The 20238-nt window shown below is 37.3% G+C and overlaps 1 protein-coding gene across 1 annotated transcript in view; it reads left to right on the top strand.

Moving 5' to 3' along the window:
* Nucleotides 1-20031, top strand: part of WDR63 (WD repeat domain 63) — a 40789-nt gene extending 20758 nt beyond the window's left edge. Inside the window, exons 10-23 of the mRNA XM_015813419.2 lie at nt 540-664; nt 795-884; nt 2003-2086; nt 3925-4053; nt 5322-5395; nt 7154-7301; nt 9370-9457; nt 10432-10565; nt 12304-12367; nt 14224-14354; nt 14895-15099; nt 16691-16782; nt 17613-17735; nt 19598-20031. Of these exons, the coding sequence (XP_015668905.2) occupies nt 540-664; nt 795-884; nt 2003-2086; nt 3925-4053; nt 5322-5395; nt 7154-7301; nt 9370-9457; nt 10432-10565; nt 12304-12367; nt 14224-14354; nt 14895-15099; nt 16691-16782; nt 17613-17735; nt 19598-19747 (1637 nt within the window). The 3' untranslated portion in view covers nt 19748-20031. The remainder of the gene's footprint in view (nt 1-539; nt 665-794; nt 885-2002; nt 2087-3924; nt 4054-5321; nt 5396-7153; nt 7302-9369; nt 9458-10431; nt 10566-12303; nt 12368-14223; nt 14355-14894; nt 15100-16690; nt 16783-17612; nt 17736-19597) is intronic.
* Nucleotides 20032-20238: the final 207 nt, after the last annotated feature.

The raw sequence follows: 20238 nt of genomic DNA, 5'->3' as shown, positions 1-20238 counted from the left end.
TTTCATCTATTTTGTCCTCTCTGAAAAAAAACAACCAGGAAGTACAGCAAGAAAGGCATTTGAAATGTTTGGCAGATAATTTATAATACTGTGGAATTGGAATCACCATCCTAACTAGCGGGGAGTGTTGGCTGAGTGTGTACACCTCTTCTAAAACATTTGATAAATATTGAAAGCAGTTATTGTGTAAAATCTGCAGATAGCTTTTTCTAAAAGAGTGGAAAACTTTAAACTTGGGATGATAAGCAAAAGCAACACTATTTTTGTTGTTCTAAAAAAAAAATCAGAAAAAGAGAGAAAAAAGAGAGTAAGATGGATGCATCTTAACCTTCCCAAAAGTTAGTGCCTATGACTGAAAAGTTTAACACTGCACACCAAGGGTGTTATCATATCCCCAAGCCTATCAACCTTGACTGTTGAAGAATTGAAAAAAATGAGAAGTGAAATGAAGGGAAGGGAAGGATAGGGGAAATGCAACCTTACATAAAGATTTCTCTTTTCTGCTGCACTGAAGAAATAAGTATTTTGTCTTCATTCAGGGATAATTGTCGTGGCAGTGACCGAGAGGCTCACTTATGAGGAACGAGTAGCCCAGTCTGGGAAACTGCTCTTATGGAAAGCCCCAATTCTGTTCTGGAGTTTTGCTGACCCGATTCACCCTCAGGTATTCTCTGTTTTTGACGACTCGACTATTTCTGAACATTGCTTAACCAACAAAGACACAATCACTTTAGTTTGTGAAAATGGTGCTCAAAATTGATGGATCTCTCCCTCCTTCCTAATGTTATTTCTAGCTAATGCTGGAGTGCCCTGAAGATATTTATTGCTTTGAGTTTTCTCCAAGTGATCCCAACATCATTGTTGGAGGCTGTCTGAATGGACAGGTGAGCAACTGGATTTGCACACTTCATCTCTCTCTCCCTCTCCCTCTCCCTCTCTTTCTCTTTCTCTCACTTCTTTAAAGTGAGCATTGAACTATATGTTTGTATGCATCGTGTTTCTTTTTTGCATTGTGTAATGAGTTACACCCCCTCCCCCAATTTTTTCTAATAATGTTTAAAGGCACTTAAAGGCACTTGAGAGAATCTGGGTCTGCAGATGACCAATCCTGCTCTCAAACTTCCAAAGCACATGGTCTAGATCAGGGATCTTCAAACTTGGCCCTTTTATGACTTGTGGACTTCAACTCCCAGAATTCCTTAGACAGGCATGCTGGCTGAGGAATTCTGGGAGTTGAAGTCCACAAGTCATGAAAGGGCCAAGTTTGAAGACTCGTGGTCTAGATAATAGAACTGTGAATGTCAGTACTGTATTTCCACATCTGAAGTTAAGTCTGCTACTTTTCAACTTTTATAACTTCTACTTTTCTGAAATTGAAACAAAAAAATCCTTCATTTCTATACCGAAAAATATAATCCTAGCATTGTAATTTCCCACAGAGTCAGGAAAGGCTCTTTCTTAATCTCACTAGAATTTGGGAGATTTAATAGTCCCAACACAATTGGAAGGGACACATTCATCATGGGAGGAATACAGATAGTCTTCGACTTACGACCATAATTGAGCCCAAAATTTTTGTTGCTAAGTGAAACATTTGTTATGTGAATTTTGTCCCGTTTTATAACCTTTTTCCCCACAGTTGTTAAGTGAATCACTGCAGTTGCTAAGTTAGTAGCATGACTGTGAAGTGAATTTGGTTTTCCCAATTGATTTTGGTTGTCAGAAAGTCATAAGAGGTGATCCCATGACCCCAGGACACTGCAGCTGTCATAAATATGAACCAGTTGCCAAGCATCTGAATTTTGATCATGTGACCATGGGGATGCTGCAATGGCCGTAAGTGTGAAAAACGGTCATAAGTCGCTTTTTTCATTGTAACTTCGAGTGATCACTAAATGAACTATTGTAAGTAGTTGACTACCTGTAATAGGTAGAAGAGACATGTTTTGAACACCTCTGCTGTACTAGATTTGTCAGATCTGTTGTTCTACTCCAATGCCAGGTTGTGTTGTGGGACATTTCAGAATATGAAGGAAGGTTAAGAAGTGCAAAGTCAGGCACTGCTGCTGGCACAGCAGTTAATATGGTGAGTATTGCATACTTATTCTTCTTACATGCTGTCAATTGCCTAATGATTTTTGATTTAAGACTGATAGGCCTGGGATCTGGCCCTTCTGCCCATGAATATTATGTGTCCTGTAGCACATTTACTTGAAAAAAATCTACCTGTAAGGTTAGAATAAGTCAACAAATATAAGCACTAGAATCCCTGCTTTTAAGACAACTGGAAAAAAATGTATATTCTGTGCGTACATTAACAATGCAATCCTGGTGGCCAGTGTTTCTCAACCTTGGCAACTTTACGATGTGTGCATTGCTAGCTGGAGAATTTTGGGAGTTGAAGTCCACACATTGTAAAGTTGCCAAGGTTGAGAAACACTGCGTCGAAACTCTGTTGAGTTAAATGGAGTTGTATCATTTAGGTAGTATAACAATGAAATGAAATGAAATGAAATGAAATGAATGGCACTTAATCCTAGATAACTAAATACCTCTATGTCACGGGTGTCAAACTCGCCGCGTCACGTGACGTGTCGCGACATATCGTGACTTTTTTTGCATTGCCGGAGCTGGGGTGGGCACGGCCTCCATATGATGCAACTGGCCCGCGGGCCGGCAGTTTGACACCCCTGCTCTATGTGAATAAGCTTGCAAGAGTCTTGGATTTGTGGCTCTTCTACACCTCCTCCAATAGAGCTATGTAGAGATTTGAAATTTTCACTTGCACTTTTAAATAAATGTAAGTTCCATATTAGATCCAAAATTGGCTGAAAGCTTTGTTTCGACTGTGGTTTCAGAATGAGCCAAAAAAAAACAAGAGTCGGTTCAATGGTACTGTTGTTTAAACAAATCTCAGTTTGACACAATAGAAAACTGTGGTTTATTTAAAACTGAATGTTTCAAACCTTATGGCTCTTGGACAGGAGAGGAAAGTGAAAAGGAAAATCTGCGGTTTGTATAGATGTTATAAGAAATATACATGTTACATATATACAGTAGTGGCCAAAATTGTGGAAACCTTTTGGGAAAGGTGTATTTTTGAGGTTTGATGGCTAATAACACCACTTTTTTTGGAGTAGTACCATAAAATTATGTATCAATGGAAATATAATTTAATCAAGAATGTAATGCAACAAAGTTTGTTCAATTATCTGCACTGTATTCTATGAAATGTTATAGCCAAATAACCAGAAAAAGGAAGCTTAGGTTGATATCAGGAAGCTTTCCTTCATCTGATTGTAGCCAGTGAGCATGAGTGTTTAGAGAGCCAATCAGGTGTCATCTTGTTTTGGCAATGAACAAATCAGATCACAGTAGGATTCAGTTATTGATGTCATGTATTGAAGCTGAGAGGAGGACATTTGTCAGTGTGTTATGTGATCGCTATCAAGTTGGTTGGTTTTTTTTGGTGTTTTTGGTGTTCTTTCAATTTAGTGAGCTTGTAAAATGTAATAAAAGTAAAGTAATGGTGCAAAAGGTTGACTGGTTGCCCAGAAAGCGATGTAAAATAGTATTATTAAGTGAACAAGGCTACAGTTATAAAGAAATTAAAAGAAAAATTGGTGGAAACTTAACCAAAATGTTTCCACAATTTTGGCCACTACTGTACATGTTACAAGAAATGATGACTTTGGGCCTCCCACAAACCAATATGTTTTCCTTATTTCCTCCCATTGTTGATGGCATATACGCCATCAATTTCTGTGAATTGTAGAGGATTCTTATACTTTAAAGAAATGATTTATTTATTTGTTTCTTTATTAAACTTACATGTCACCCATCTCACGTATAGACTTAGTTTTGGTTTTTAAAAGAGCGATAGCTGTTTCTTCTTAAGTATTAACAGGTCATATTCAATTTTAGCCCAGTTTCATGCTGGAACAACAAATGGGGAAGGAGCCACACTTGGTGAGGTACTGTGCAGTCTCATCTATAGAATACGGCCATAAATCTATAATAACTGACATACACTGGTTGCCAGATTTTTTGGAGGTAAGATTCAAATATTAGTCTTTCCTCTTGGGCCACTAAAGGGGAAAAAATCCAGACACCACCAGACTTTTTCACTCTTCTTACTTAAAGGGGTCGTTTTTGTGAAAGCAAAATAAGAGAAGATCCAGCTATGTGCTGTTTTGAGGAAGTATTGGATATACAGTAAATGTAGTCTATATAATAGGGTTTGCAAATCATGGGTATGACCCCCTCTGGGGTATTATGAGCAACTTGGGAGGGCAAGTTGCAAACCCTGTTGGACTTGTGCAGGAAAAGGATCATCAAAACCTGGACTTGATTTGTTTGGACAAGCCTAAGCTAGTTTTAAGAGAAGATTATGCAACGATACATTCACAGATCAAGGCAGTGTTTGCTTATTTTTCTTTAATGTTATGGTGTGGGATTTGCACACTTATCACTATGGTGGTCCCAGAGAATTCCTAGATTGCAGTACTAGGTCAGAGAAACCTAACTTCCACAAACTGTCATGGAAGCTCTCTTTGTATCTTCAAAGTCATTACTAGCCTACAAACAGCTTCCATAGGTTTTGAGATCAACTAGAGGACATAGTGTTCTCTCTGCCTCTTCAGATTCTTGAAACAAAAGTTGGGTTAACAAATAAATACTTAAAATACAGTCTCTGTGTCTCAATTTGCAATAAATAACAAACTCAGCATTATTTATTTCTGTAGAATTTAAGAGCTGATTCTCAAGAACATTTCTTCCACATGGTGTGGAAGAAATTTACATATATATAATTTCAGAAAAATATTGTAAAACATTCAGAAGATTTTCATTTATGCCCAACTACACTGCTCACTAAGTAATGTACAGTATGTTCACTTTTTATTTTCTCAACTGGGAATTGATGTTACTTTCATTGCACTTTCTACTGTACTAAAGTAAAAATCAAGTACAGTGTATCAGTGAACCAAGAACAATTGGCTGTAACAAATTAGCAAACCTCTTACAAAACTGGTGTTTCTAAATATAATAAATAAACATGAACGTTTCTACAATATCTGTGTAAGGACTTCTGCTTTCTTTTAATTGCAAACATCATGGGACCTTGAATAAATCTGGGAGAATGTAATTCCTGGCCAAAAAAACAAAAAACACAATCTCCACATTTGACCACTGCCTTCTCCAACTACTGAGTTTGCCCATCCTGGAAAATTTGTCTCTTTGTGTTGTTGTTGTTGTTGTTGTTGTTGTTGTTGTTATTCCTGTTTCTAATGTGAAATGGCACTTTGCTTGATCTTTCTTAGGTGAACAGGATGGGTACTGTTTTTGAAAACAGAGCTGGAGTTTGTGTGCAGCTTATGACCTGTTCACCAGACTGGTAACATTCAAAAACTTATTATATCAAGATGTAGTTATATGTCTGTGTGTTCCCTCCTCCTATTAGTTCTTATGTGCCCAAATTAGCAAAAATATTCTAGATTCTTATATGACTGTTTCCAGTGATTCAGTCAGGGAGGTTTGATTTAAATATATCTTCGAACCAGGATTGTAATTTATTGAATCATGATGTCAAAATTGGCAGGATATAAATAATCTTCATTATTTCTTTGATTTCACAACCCTTTTCTTGTTCTTTTCATATTTTCCCCAGTCCATTACCATTCTTTTGTTAAGCAGATACCGATTCCAATTCAAATACAAATAGAAACAGTGACCATCTTGATGTTCTGAATTGCCATTTGAACAGTTCTAAGAATTGTCACTTGCAAAGTTCAGCTGTACAGAAAAAGAGATCAGCCAGTGTACGGTGGTTCAAAAAAAATCCCAGGATACTGACTGAGCAAATGTGATGAAGTTCTATTCCTTTTTTACATGGGTCATATAAAAAGGGAGCAGAGGATCTATCATCTAGTCATGGTGATCATGACTTTTTTGATCCTTCCCTGCAGACATCCTAGTTATGGAACATTGTTTCTTCTTTTAGAGAACAATTGTTGGTTTTTAGGGGGCAGAAACACTTGCACCCAAGAGCCTCCTTGCAGCTGAGTTTAGAATGTTGTGTAACTTTGAGTCTTATAGAGCCAATGTTCAAAAGACTTGTTTAAACCATTGAACCCAACCCCTATTCTGGGTAACTGAAGCACCCATGACAGACGATTGTTCAGGCTCTACTCAAATACAGTAGGAGCATCTCCCCCTTGGGATCTGATTTTCAACTTCTGTTACTGCCTGAAAGTGTTTTGTTTTCTAAACATTTGAGCAGGGTATGTTTTAAAAATCCTAAAAATGGAGATCTAATGATTGGGTAGTGCTTCACCCTTCTGTATCAAAATGGCTGCCTAAGTAAAGAAACTTTCAAGGCTGGTTTACTCTCACTTTGTTCCACTTTCCAAAATTATGTCTGCTCCAAATTGACAGCAGTTCATATGTCATTGATGGCAAGTCACCAGGGACCTGGTAGCCTTTGGGGTTCTAGGTTCTGCTTAGAACCACAGAAGCAGCAGCAGCCCCAGTGTCAGAGGTCAGCCTGATCATTAGCTGCTGAAGGCCAGGACCTCAGAAGGACCCATTCATAGTTCTGATGCACTGCTGCCATTGAGCCTGTCATAGCCACTATCTATGGCTGTCACTTGCTGCTACTGATATCTCTTGCCACAGTAGTTGCTCGCTTCACTTACCCATTCTGACAAATGTTCCTGGAAGCAGTCAAGGCACTGCTGAAAGCACACAAAGCAGTGCTCATTCTTTCCACCCTATTCATGTGCTGGTCATTTGATACCAATGTTGCCTTAAGCATTAAATGTTGAAGGAACTACCAAGATGGCTACACGGCACATGAAGCGGCCCTCTTAAATAGTGCTACTAGATGTGATCGTATAATGTGAGGAGGAAATGAATTATTGGTGGTTCTAGGTCTTGAGACAACAGCCTAGAGAGTGCATTGAAGACCATAATGGCAATCCATAATGAAGGGTATTGATATCCTTTCTGACTGTCAAACAACACAGCATAATTTTCCCCCTCCTGTATCTACCTCATCTGGATACTGATTAGATATAGCAGAAACTACTCAAATACTTAGTTTAGATACAGAACCTGCAGTTTTCCAGTTATATTGTTATTCCCATCTATCTAGCACAATATATGTTTGGGATCTCCGAGTTTACAGGCCTACCATACAAACTTCAACTGAGAAGAAAAAGGAAGAGGGCATTATTAATGTTCCACCTGATGTTCCCACTACCTTTAAACACCTAGACCTTGCCTGGAAACCTCTCATTAAGGTACAGCAGAAATCTACAGAAAACTTTAAAGAATGACTAAGATGGAGGGAAGATGCATCATTTCACCCTAATTTTTAGTCCTTCCTTCTCCCCTCTCCCTCTCCTCTCCTCTCCTTTCAAGATGAAATTTGTTTCATATAGGAGTATCTTGAAATGGAAGATCATATGTGACCACCATATGCCAGAAACCTGGAAGCTCAATCTTACTTCCTCAAAGAAGTAAGATTGAGAAAGAAAAGGCAATGCAAGTTTTGTCTTAAAAAAATGGAAATTGCCAGATGGTGTGGATAAATTTTTATAAAACAATTAAAGAGTTTTATATAATTGTTTTATAAAACCTGAGGATAACAGGTCCCCGAGATAACTGTTGTCAATTTAAATCTAGAACCAAATTGGAATAAAACTTAATGGAAAAAGTTCAACCGCCCCCAAATGTTCACCATGCCTATCACCAGAAATTTAACCTAATAGAGATATGAAGACAATTTAATTTAATTGTCAATTTAGAATACGCAAAAGGACACATTTCCCATCTACTCCACATGGCACTAGACTAGATTATTCTTCAATATCTCAGTTGATGGGTATTTTGTTTGAGAAATGCAATATTGGTGCAATTTTAAATTGTGATTATCCTACAGCAAAAGGGGAGGGGAAATTACAATGATTAGAAGTGGTGTTTTAGCCCTCCTTTTTTGGAAGACATCCGGGCAATTCCACATTGCAGCCTTAAGCTACTTCTGTCCCATGTTTGTGCCAGCTGGATTCTAAGCTTGTCCTGCTTGGGACATTGTGGTGGTGATATCCTCAGGCACAAAAGATCAAGACCACACAATAAGTACTAGTTAAACTGATTCATTGCTCATGCCTGAAGAATCTTCAGTGCACAAGAATCTAAGTCAACAAATGGCCAGCAATAAATTGGTGCTAAATAAGAGTTAACGGAATTCAAGAGGGGTTGGCCTCTTAGTTGCCCTGATACTGTGCCTCCTACCTTCCATGCCAGGAAAGCAATTAGAAAAATAAATGTTTATAAAATTAAATTATCAACATGCCAACGGGTATACATCCAGTGATCAGCTTTAAAATAAACATTTTTCTTGTATTTTCCCAAATTGCTCCCTAGTCTTTACTACAGTTAAAATGGTAAGAATGTCATTCTAGTATTGCAGTTATAACATTTACCTAATATAAAGGGAGCTATGAATTAAATATATATATATTTGGGATTAGGTTTCGTTCATTTCTATTATTCTTTCTCTGAGGTATTTCTCCATTTCTTTTTTAAATCAGTTCACTGATGATGAAGTTAAAACCAATCTACCAGGATAAAGTTAATCATTAGAAAATCTTGTACCATGTTTATCGAGCTCCTTAAATAATGTTTTAAGAAGATTAGATAACAAGTTTTGTGTGTTGGTATTGCAAGAGAGTTCTCTAACTTGGTCATGCCCATTCATGACTCTCTTTTGGTTTCAAGTTGTTACCTATGTTAAAGCTTTATTTGTTTTGTTTAATATAAGTTCATGTCTTGCTTTCAAAGCCAATAATATTTTATATGAGTTATATAATACATATATATTTACGATGAGCTTTTACTAATGCGAAATGTCTTTTTAAAAAAATTAACAGTACTGTAATATCTTTAAATGCAATATGCCCAAAATAGCTTTATCTTAAGAGGAAATAGCCAAATTTTATTAAAAGAAAAAATAATTAAACTGATACTGATCTTAGAAGATTTAATAGCATCAAATTCTTCTGAGTTTGTCTTTTCATATTGTTTTAAAACGTATTTTTAGAAATGGAAACAAATCAAGTAGTCAGACGCTAATTATAGCATCAATTAATAGTGTGTCTATGATTATTATGAATTAGGATTAGGAATCATAAATTATCTTAGAAAAATATTGATTGATTTGTATTCTATATTTGCAACCCAAACACTGTGTTTTTAAGAGGACTGCAGTAGCAAAAATAGGTTTCTGGCATTGTTTTTCAATGAACATATCTCAATTTTTTTCCATTATGTATCTTGTTAAATGCCTTTTCTAAAATCCTAAAACAGATCAATCTGCCCAAGGCAGATACAAGTGCTGAATATAGTCCAATAAGATTTAGCTTCAGAGAAGAGCACTATCATACCAAAATTCAAGGTAAACAATTTTTATGTTTTGGGGAAGTATATCAACAATTAGCATAATTTAGAACTGTGTGGCAGAGAGAATAGCAAAAGAGAAAAATCTTACCCAAATGATCAATATGGGTTCCTAATAGAGACATCTGCTCTAACATGACAGAGGTACAAAAAATGCAGAGCTTGTGTTGCGTCAATGTAATTCCATATTTATCATTTGACCCCTTGATTCCCTCTGTGGATGCTTCCATTTCCTAATAAATAATCTGAATAGCTTTTGTACATTTGTAAGGTATGATGGAATGTGTACCTACAGAAGAAGTTGGGAAGACTTTTGGCATGATAGAACTTTCTCAGATAGAGGCCCAGATTAAGAGACTGCACAGTCCTGAGCTGGATGGGGGAGTAGGGAATTAGTCCAGAGTAGCCATACCCTAGCATCTCTCAAGGTATATCTAGTAAATTAAATGCTTATAGCTTGAGTTTGGCAAGATTCTGTCCACTAGGTCTAAGCAAATAAAGGACTGAACTCAATTGGATCTTGATTATGAACTTTGGTTTCATTGAGCTTATATCTAGTAGATAATATTAAGTGCCGGTATAATTTATATTCCTAGAGTTTTATATCTAATGGTTAATTATTGTACCAGATCCAGAGTCATTAATTGTATGCTGTCCAGAGTCACCTACCCAGAGATAGGTATAAATCTGATAAATAAATAAATAAATAATACAGAAATATTTTATAACTTTAGTAAACTGAAGATCATGAGGTTTCTTCATTTCTGTTCTCTGTCGGGCCAGGAACCTGTGAGCTTCCCTAGAGCATTCAGTTAGTAAGCACTCAGAGCTGTTTATGTAGTAGAATAAGAAAGTTGACTAGTTTCCCATTCACCGTTGTCATTTTTAAAACATCTCTCCCCCCCCCCCCCAGTCATCTAGCCTGCTTTGATGAATGAGAAAAATAATTGATCTTATTCCAATTATTTTTAGACAAAACGGCCCTCTTAAGCAAGCAAAGCAAAGAGGCTGTAGAAAAAGTTCCATATGCGGAGATTCAGGGCACAACGATGAAACCTCTTAAGCTGCTAGAACATATAAACACCAGTTTTTTTGTTGGAACTGAAGTAAGTTTTTCTTTGGGACGCAAATATTGTTTACCTTCAGAAAGATGGGAGAACTGGAAAACGCTGGACAGAATGCCGGTAGTTGTAAGCTGATCAATGAATTCCTATTACGCAGCAGCATCATTAGAAAAATGAGTTATTGTGAATCTATTTACACTGGCCCATATGTGGGTTTGATTACCATTGCTAGATTTCAGCATGGGGTTAGATTCTGTTTGGCTGTTGTTGTTTTTCTATAAACAGAAGAGTTGTGTTCAATAGCACAGCTCAAAATCTTTTACCCTGAATAAAAGTAATTGCTGCCATTGTAATGCTATTGGAAAATCTAAGGCAGGTGATGTTGTTACTGAGCTTATAAAACAACTCCTCTTTAGGACATGCATTTTATTGAGAGAGCATCAACAAATACACTAATTAGCAAAGAAAGTAAGAGGAAAAAATGATGGTTCATTTGGACTTTTCTGGTTAGGCCTGTACAACTGGAAATTTGTGAAATGGTTTTTATAAGTAGTCACTAAGAATCAGCTTGTAGTCACACTGGATCACATCTTTCACATGAAAAACACTGGGGCAAGGGAACATTGTTTTAGATCAATCAAATCTGTCAAGACAGATATGGGATTATTTGTAGCAGGTATGGTCTCTCTCTCTCTCTCTTTCTCTCTCTCTCTCTCTCTCTTTCTTTCTCTTTCTCTTTCTGAAATACCTTTGCTATTTTTTGAAACTTGGCCTCTCTGGCATGTTCGCATAGGAAACTTAATTTTAGCCTACCTTCTTAGACTATTGTAATTAATTTGCTACTAATTTAGTAGACTAGATTAGATTGTTGGGATTCCATCAGTGGGGTTTCTGCATTAAAATAGAGACTAACCATCCTCTTGTAGCCATTGTGTGTAAGGATAAGAAATGTACAAAACATTTTGTGAGTGTTCAGGCTTAAAAGCCTTTATTCCTGAGCATCAGGTATGTTCATATTCTCTGAAATGATACAACTTTTGTTGTAAGCGGAATCTACATTTTCATTATCACAATGCCGAGAATTAATAAAGAAGAATGTTGTCTATTTTTTAAAAAACGTAAGAGTAAGACAGTCCTCTCTTTTTTTAAAGCTATCCCTTCTGTGAAGTCTTTCACTAATTTCTAGCTATAAATCTCACTGTGTCAACCCTTGCATATGTTCTCTGCAGAACACAGTGTGATTGACTTCCATATGAACATGAAAAACATCATACAGTACTGTAAATATAACTAAAATAGATTATTATCCTGTACATTTTTTCTCATGCTGCTTTTTTAAACCCATTTAAACAAACAATAGCAAAATTCACTATTCTGAAAAATATGATGTTTCAGAAATATAATGGAGCACATTAAATAGTTGGCGAGGATGTATCCAAGATGAAAAGAGCTTTTTGTCAGATTTAAGAAAACTGAGCTTTCAGACAGTCTATAGAACAGATTAAGGCTTTGTTATTTTGGCCATAAATGCAAGTATCTTGCCAAAAATTCTTTTTAAAAAGAGATCGTATTATAAAGCATATTTTAAAAATGCTTTTTAAAGTATTAGCACTGAATCGTGGTAGCTTTCAGACTGCAAAGATCTAAATGTCAAGATAATGATGAAAATACTTTCCATTTGCACGGAGTTTTGTAAACTTCAAAGGCGATCAGATTCTGTAACCAATATTTCAGCTGAACTCCTGCTCTCCCTGCTAATTACATTTTTGTGGCATTGCAGGACGGCGAAGTTCTTTATTCAGACTGGAAGATGGAAAGGGATGGTGACTCAGGAAGACTGCTTAGTATGTCTTAAATTTCTCAAGGTTTCTAAAACTGCTGTAGGACCCAGATAGTGAGTTTTAAAGCACAACATACATTGGATTTCCTTAAATATTGATCAACTTGTTGTTCTGAATTAGTATGAAAAATTGGTTGTCTGAATACACTAGTAATTGGCAATTGTTATTTGAGAAACCATCTGTCCCTTTGGTTTCTGCCATCAGGTGATATTCAGTGATATCCGTCAGCTAGCCACACTTTAGGTCAGATAGTGGCAGATAGTGGCACCAGAAGCAAGCTTTCCTTATGGAATGATCTCTTTCCAGAGATTCTCATGGTTCTCCCCCCCCCCATTAAATTCTTTTTTGAGTGGTGGGACCCTTCAAGACAGTTTTTTTTAAATCCTCCTGACTGTCTGGACTGGTTCTACAGTTTACTCAGCAATGTTACCTTCTTCTACAACTGAGAGTGAATGTCTGGCCCAAGATCACTCAGTAGGCTGTAAGACCAGAACTCATAATCTTTTGGCTTCTAGCCTGGTTCCTTAACCGCTACACCAAACTGGTGCTCCCAGTGACATTAAAGTTATTAAATACCAGATTTTTCTCCCAAGCTATGCTGGAAGAGGTGGGAGGAAAGTTGGTCATATGTTGTCTTTGAGCTATTTATGAACTGCCTATCACTTTTTGTACCTGTAAGTGCCCAGAGCCATAGATGATTGTAATGGAATATGGGAATGATCTAGGGGAAAGGGGGGGGATGCTCTCTAGGAAATCATCAGAGAAGAGAGGCAGGAACCCCCAGCGGCTTAACAGTCAGAAAAAGAAATTTAGAGAAATCTTACCTTAATGGATCAAGGAGTTAAAAATGACAGTGGGGAGTCTATACTTTCAAACTTGCAAGATTCTGTTAATGTAGCCTTAAAATGAAGTAGATTTAGCTCATCTGGTCTTCTTCCATGCCTGGTTTTAGCCAAGTGGGTTGACAATTGTAGATAAATGGTAGGATAGAGATAGATTAGATATAGATAGATAGATAGATAGATAGATAGATAGATAGATAGATAGATAGATAGATAGATAGATAGATAGATAGATAGATAGATAGATAGATAGATAGATAGATAGATAGATAGTGGTGGATTTCAGTCCACATAATCTCACCGTCAGCATAGACTTGAAATTCAAACTGAGAGCACAATTTCACAAAGGCTGACTTAAAACAACTAAACAGCCTTCAAATCACCATGAATGAAGGAGTGGAAGGAGTGAAAAATAGTAGTGCAGAGAACATTCAGTATAGTATTTCTTTTTAAGACAATTACATGGTCAAGACTAGAATGAATTGATAATCCATTTTTTCAATACTTAATCATCAATTAAAATAATAAGTATAAAGTTATTAGAGGCTAATTTGGATGAGAACTCCTTGTCTGATTTCCCTTGATGGGAAAATGAGTTAATTATGGGGTCCTTGGTGCTCTCTGAGCTTGGTTGTTTTCTTGCAGATATTTCATTACCCAATTACCTAACATCATCAGTGCTAGCACTGGAGACCACAGATTCCACAGTTCAACCCTGAACTACAAATATTCCCTTCTATTGGTGCCTCAACTAAGTTGAACATTTCACAACAGCCATGTGAAATAGGAAGATGAATTGAGTGGACCAGAGTATAATGTCAGTGTTTAAGGTACTGGATTAGGAATAAGGAGATAAGGGTTAACATCCACCCTCAGCCAGAGGACTCATTGAATAAATCTATGCCAGCCTCTTAGCCCAAATCTGTGAGAAAAAAAATCAAAAGTAACAAGTAAATACAAATAATAAAATTTTGTATTCATGTACAAAAACTTACCTTTTCTTTTCTCCTGCTTCAGGTCAGAAACCATCTAACATACACAGCATCCATGATGGACTTGTTCACACTGTGCAAAGATCACCATTTTTCAAAGATATCATTCTCACAATCGGAGGCTGGAATTTTGCAATATGGAAAGAAGGTGTTACGGTAAAGATTTCTGGAATCAGAAATCTCGCAAAAGAAGTTGCAGATCAAAATTTTTAATGGAAGGCAACTCTGAGGTGTACAAACATGTTGCAGCCTCTTTTGAATTTAGGAGTAGCTCTGCACCTCAAAAACTTACTTAAACTTTTCACTATAGTACTATCCTTACAGAGGATGTGGCAGAATTGCTGGTAATTAAATCCATTGAGATTTTTAAAAATAGATATTGCTTCTTACTAGGGCTTAATTTTCTTGTGTGTGTGTGTAGTGTGTAGTGTAATGTGTGTGATGTAGAAGCAAGCAGCTTTGTGTGTTAATAATGGTTTGGGGCACATTTTGCCTTTCTCGCTAAATTAACTTTTAGAAACTTGCTGTCATAAGAATAGACCAAAATTTGTAGAACTTAAGGTGTTATAATTAGATGAGCAAAATTGTAGAAAGTGTATGGAATTCCATCTGAGCGTACAGTGTAAGGTTTTTGTGACCTGTGATGGGAAATTGTTGAGAAAATATTAAACATTATTTCTGTTGCTTTTAACTCAGGGTGGACCACTCCTTAAGTCAAACTGTGCAGCAAAGAGGTATACTGTTGGACATTGGTCTTTATCAAGACCAGGAGTTTTCTTTATTGGAAGAGAAGATGGAAATGTTGACATTTGGGACCTGTTGGAGAAAACCCATGAAGCATCTCAGACCCAAAATATCAGCATTGCACATATTACTTACATTAAGCCCTGGATCTATTCTTGTACGTCAGTACAGTTTGCTATAATTCTGTTTCTCTATTTAAAATATAACTTTGCAATCTTTCTTTAGTCATGGCCTTTGCAGCACTCCCATGGTCACGTGATCAAAATTCAGGCTGTTGGCAGCCCCTATGCACTTAAAGCTGTAGAGGCACGGCCTATCTCCCCCCTCCATCACTGCCTTTTTGACTCCTGCACTCTGCAGCCCTTACTGCTCTTGCACTCCACTTTCCCCAGCTGACCTTTGACCTCTTCTTGTTCCTGCTGCTGACCAAGGCATACCCAGCCTGGTCTTCTGCCAGGCAAGGATCTCCTCCCAAGATGGCATGCAGCAGTTTCCTTACAAGACCTGGGGAAGGAGACCTTGCACTGCCACAGCTGCCTTGCAAAGGGCCAGGCTAGGCACACCTCGTCAGCACCGGAAACAAGAAGATCATAGAATCGTACGATCTTAGAGCTAGAAGGGACTTTGGAGGTCTTCCATCTAGTCCAACCTTCTGCCCAAGGAAGAAGTCCTTATATCATCCTGGACAAATGGTTGTCCAATCTTTTCTTGAAAACCTCCAGCGATGGAACATCTGCAACTTTAGGAGGCAAATGGTTCCACTGATTAACCATCCTCACTGTCAGAAAATTCCTCTTTATTTCCAGGTTGAATCTCCCTCTGAGGACAAACACTGCTAGACAATGAAGGCGGGTAAATACGAGGCTGCATGAGCCTTGAAGTGTTGGGGTGGCAAGGGAGCTGTGACTGGAGCATCACCCTATGTTGTTGGACTGAGCAAGACTCGGAGAGACTGGGGCTTTGTGCTTAGCGCTGATGGGCTGGGGCAGCTGCCATTTTTTTATACAACCCCAGAAACTCCCAGAGTCAACTTTCAAGGGAGATGGGTGACATAAAAATTTAATTAATGAATAATAGTATTGCAAGCAGACCCAAAACCACACATTGTGGTGCTGCTTGCTGCCTCACAAGGCAGAGTGCAGGACAGAGTTGCAGTAGGGTAGCAGGGTTGCCATCGTTAACCGATGCAGCTGCAGGACTTCAAGCTTTACGACCGCAACATTTAACAATGGAAATTCCAGTCCCAATTGCCATCTACAGGACTACCTGTAATTTATTCTGTTAGCTAGCCTCTGTCACTTTTTAACAACTGAAACCTGGCCCAACCATTATATATGCTCTGTATTCATGATAAAATATTCGCTCTCAATTTATTGCTCTATAGCTGTATTTCTCAACCTTGAGAACTTTAAGATGGGTGGACTTCAACTCTTAAAATTCCCAAGGTTGAAAAATACTGCTATAGAGTATACAGCAGATTTACTTATCATTGGGATTCTATGTAAGAGTTTTAACTAGGAGCAAAAATCTGCCAAATCTATTCCAAAGTCATGACCCAATATATTTGAGCAAGTTATATTGATCTAACAGGTTTTAGTACCATTTGCTTGTGGAACAAGGTAGAATGTATTCTGGAAATGAGCATTTCACACCCATTCACCAACATAAATAATGAAAGCAAATATTCTATCAGTGGTTAGAAGTTGTATGTTTACACCCACAGTAATATTTTCTGTCTTCTCCTACAGCAAAGCAACACTTCCTAGCAGTTGCTGATGATTTTGGCACCTTGCATATTTTAGAAATCTCATGGTCATTAATTCACCCTTCCAGCAATGAGGTTTGTAACCCATTTCATAATTTTTTGTGGGTGGGTATTAAAAATTGCCGAATGGAGTTGGCCAAGTTGTGGCATGTTAGGCAAGAGACATCCGATTCAAGGAAGGCAATAGGATGGCGCAAATGAAGCTTTGCATCCCCCATCAGCAAATCTGCTATCCCACAGAACAATTGCTAAGGTCAGAAAAGATGAAGAATTTAATTACATATAAATCATAGTATCAGTCAGCTATACAGTAAGAAAGTGCCTGAATAGCATCTGAAGAGCTCCAAATGATCAGTAAAATTATCACATTTGCAGCAACTGAATTTTAATTTTTTATTTATACCCCACCTTTATTCTTTTTATAAATCACTCAAGGCAGAAAATATACCTAATAATTTTTCCTCCTTCCATTTTCTCCAAAACAACAACTCTGTGAGATGGGCTGGGCTGAGAGAGAGTGATTGGCCCAAAGTCACCCAATCACCTTCCGTGCCTAAGGCAGGATTAGAATTCACCATCTCCTGGTTTCTGTCCTGGTGAACATTTACACTTGGGTTTGGCAAATGGTATTCTCCAGATATTCTGGATTTCAGCATCCATTAACAAGTTTACTAGCAAGATTTTTGTTGAAAACATCTGGATGGCACTGGTTTGCCTATTCTCCAAGCCTAACAAAAACATTCATTCATTTTTATTTCTTACATTTATATCCTACTCTTCCACTGTGAAATGCAGGCTAGATAGTATTCAGGTTTCTTCAGTTCTTGTAGTTGTATAAAGATATCCATGTTTTATGAATGGACAACCCATGCTCATCATAATTAAACATACATTGGAAATGTCAGCATTCTAGTGTTCTTCATTACTTTGAGCGAGAAGTCAAACATCTGGAGTATTTTGAGCAGCGGCAGGAATTCAGAGAACAAGAAAGGGTGGCACTTGAGTATGAAAAGCTGATGAAGAGAACGGTAAGATCTTTAGAGGCTCAAAAGTTAAGATGTGGCTGTTATGAATGTTAATCTAATTTACAAAGTTCTTGGGCAAATGAACTATGAAAAAGTACAGTTAAAATAATTGGGTTTATGGTATAGAGGATTATGTCCAATTGAATATCCTCAGGACCCACGTTTTCTGTAACAAAGAATATTTTCATTGGCCTACTCCTTAATTACTATTTTTACAGTATTATTATTATTATTTTCTATTCTTCTCTTCAGCCAAAAACTTTCTCAAAAGTAACTAACAAACCAATACAAACTTAAACATTCCTTACTCTTAGACTTACAATCTGTAGAAAGCAATTATTAGGAAATGGGGGGGGGAATATAAAATGCAAGTTTTTACTTTATTTTAACTTCCCTTCAGCAACAAGAATTTTTTTGTAAAAAAAATTTAAATAGCCACAATACTATATCTTAGTTAGTAGATCCAAAATCAAATGATGGTTTGGGCTCATTGCAGTTAATCCATACTTTGCTTTGCATTTCTGGAAGCAGAAAACCCCAAAATGGGGCTGAGTCTCTAGTCTGCTTTCTTTTCTTATTTTGCCCCTATAATTGTCTCTATCACATTGTACTCCTGGCTGGTAGAACTATAGTTGTAGTACACAAATTAAATCCTATTACAGTTAGTGCAGATGTTTGCAAATATTTTGGAAACCTATAAAAAGTGGCTTGCATTCATACATTAAAATAAAACATTGCCAACTTTTCCTACCTGGATTGGCGTGAGGAACAAGGGACATCAGTTGGTTTTTGTTTGCCACATATGCTTTTTACCTTTATATTATATCTGAGTCTATGATATATAGATTCAGACATAATATATGGGATATGCTTTTGAAAAGCTGACTGTCGTCCCTGTGGTTTGGAGTTTTGCCGCGTTGTTATATCAGCATGTGACTGCTGGTATATTAAATATAATAGACATGAAATGGTTATGAGGTTCTGTTGCCTGCCTGAGTTAGCAACTGATTTTCCATTTCCGTAGTCTCAACCTTAATATCCTTTCAGACAATTGTGCAGCTTTTGAAGAGAGGAAATTCAGTGGAGTGATCTTCCCCAGTGCAAGGAGTCCTTGACTTACAACCACAATTGGGATCAGAATTTTCATTGCTTAGCAAGGTGATCGTTAAGTGAATTGTGCCGGATTTGACATCCTTTTTTTGCCGGCTGTTAAGAGAATCACTGCGGTTGTTAAGTGAAATAACACAGTCGTTAAATAAATCCAGTTTCCCCCATTGGCTTTGCTCGTCAGAAGTCAGCTGGGAAGATCGCAAATGGCAATCCCATGACTCTGGGATGTTGCAACTGTCATAAATACATGCCAGTTGCCAAGTGCCTGAATTTTGATCACATGACCATTGGGATGCTGCAGTGGTTATAAGTGTGAGAACCAGTTGCAACTTCAAATAGTTGCTAAACAAATGGTTGTAAGTCAAGGGCTACCTGCACGATGCCCTCCAGCCAAAGTGGAACTATGATCTCAGAATTCCCAGTTATCCCATAACCATGCTGATTAGGAATTCTGAAAATTGTATGCCCAACATTCTGCGGGCATCAAGCTGGGAAGGCTGTTCTAAAAAAATATAACTATTAACTTAAATTTATTACAGCCACTCAGTCCCATAGGATTTCTCTTGAGTACTAAGTTACTTTAAATATAACATTTAGCATACGATCTTGCTGGCTATTTTGAAAGTAGATATCGTCTCAGGAATGTAAAGATGGAATCTGGTGAGACTTGGAAAAAATGCCTATTTTGTAGGGTAGCTTATTATTCCTTCCCTCCCTCCTCTTCCTCCTCCCCCATTCTTTTCTTCTCTTTGCAGAAAGTGGTTGGTGGCCAGCGATCAAGAGAATTAATGGAAGAACAGACCAGTCAAAATTATGTAGAATTTTTGGATTTGGAGAAAACCATATTGGTTCGGCTTGGATTACTCAAGGGACCAGATAAATATACCCCCTCGAGAATCATGTAGTTTTACAACTACTTAACAATAATGAACAACTTCAGAATAGCTGTGACTCCAACATATATACTGTAATTTATACTGCTGCAAGTCCTTCCACAAAACAGACACCCAGATATTTTTATTTCACCGCTACTTGTGCCTTCGTCAGTGAGAATGGCCAAAGATAGCAGTCAAACATGTATGTGCTGTTCTTCCCTATTCCTATATTATGTATAATAAATGTATACTTAAGCAACATTTATTGTTAATTCGCTCTAGTGTCATAATGCAGATTTAATAAACTCCTGTTTCTTTGTAAAATATGGCATTGTGGAAGCTGTCATGTTAAAAGAAAACAAAAAAAAGGTAACTCAAGGGTACATTTTGTATTAGGACTAGATGACCTCCAAGGTCCCTTCCATCATCGTCATCATCATCATCATCATCATCATTTTATCATCATCGTCATCATCATCATCTTACAAGTGAGTCTCACCTTTCACCAAGGTCAGCATTCT

The sequence above is a fragment of the Protobothrops mucrosquamatus genome, unplaced genomic scaffold, assembly GCF_001527695.2.
Source record: "Protobothrops mucrosquamatus isolate PMUCROS unplaced genomic scaffold, P.Mucros_1.0 scaffold155, whole genome shotgun sequence".
NCBI classification, from domain to species: domain Eukaryota; kingdom Metazoa; phylum Chordata; class Lepidosauria; order Squamata; family Viperidae; genus Protobothrops; species Protobothrops mucrosquamatus.
This window is presented reverse-complemented; position numbering and strand designations above follow the sequence as displayed.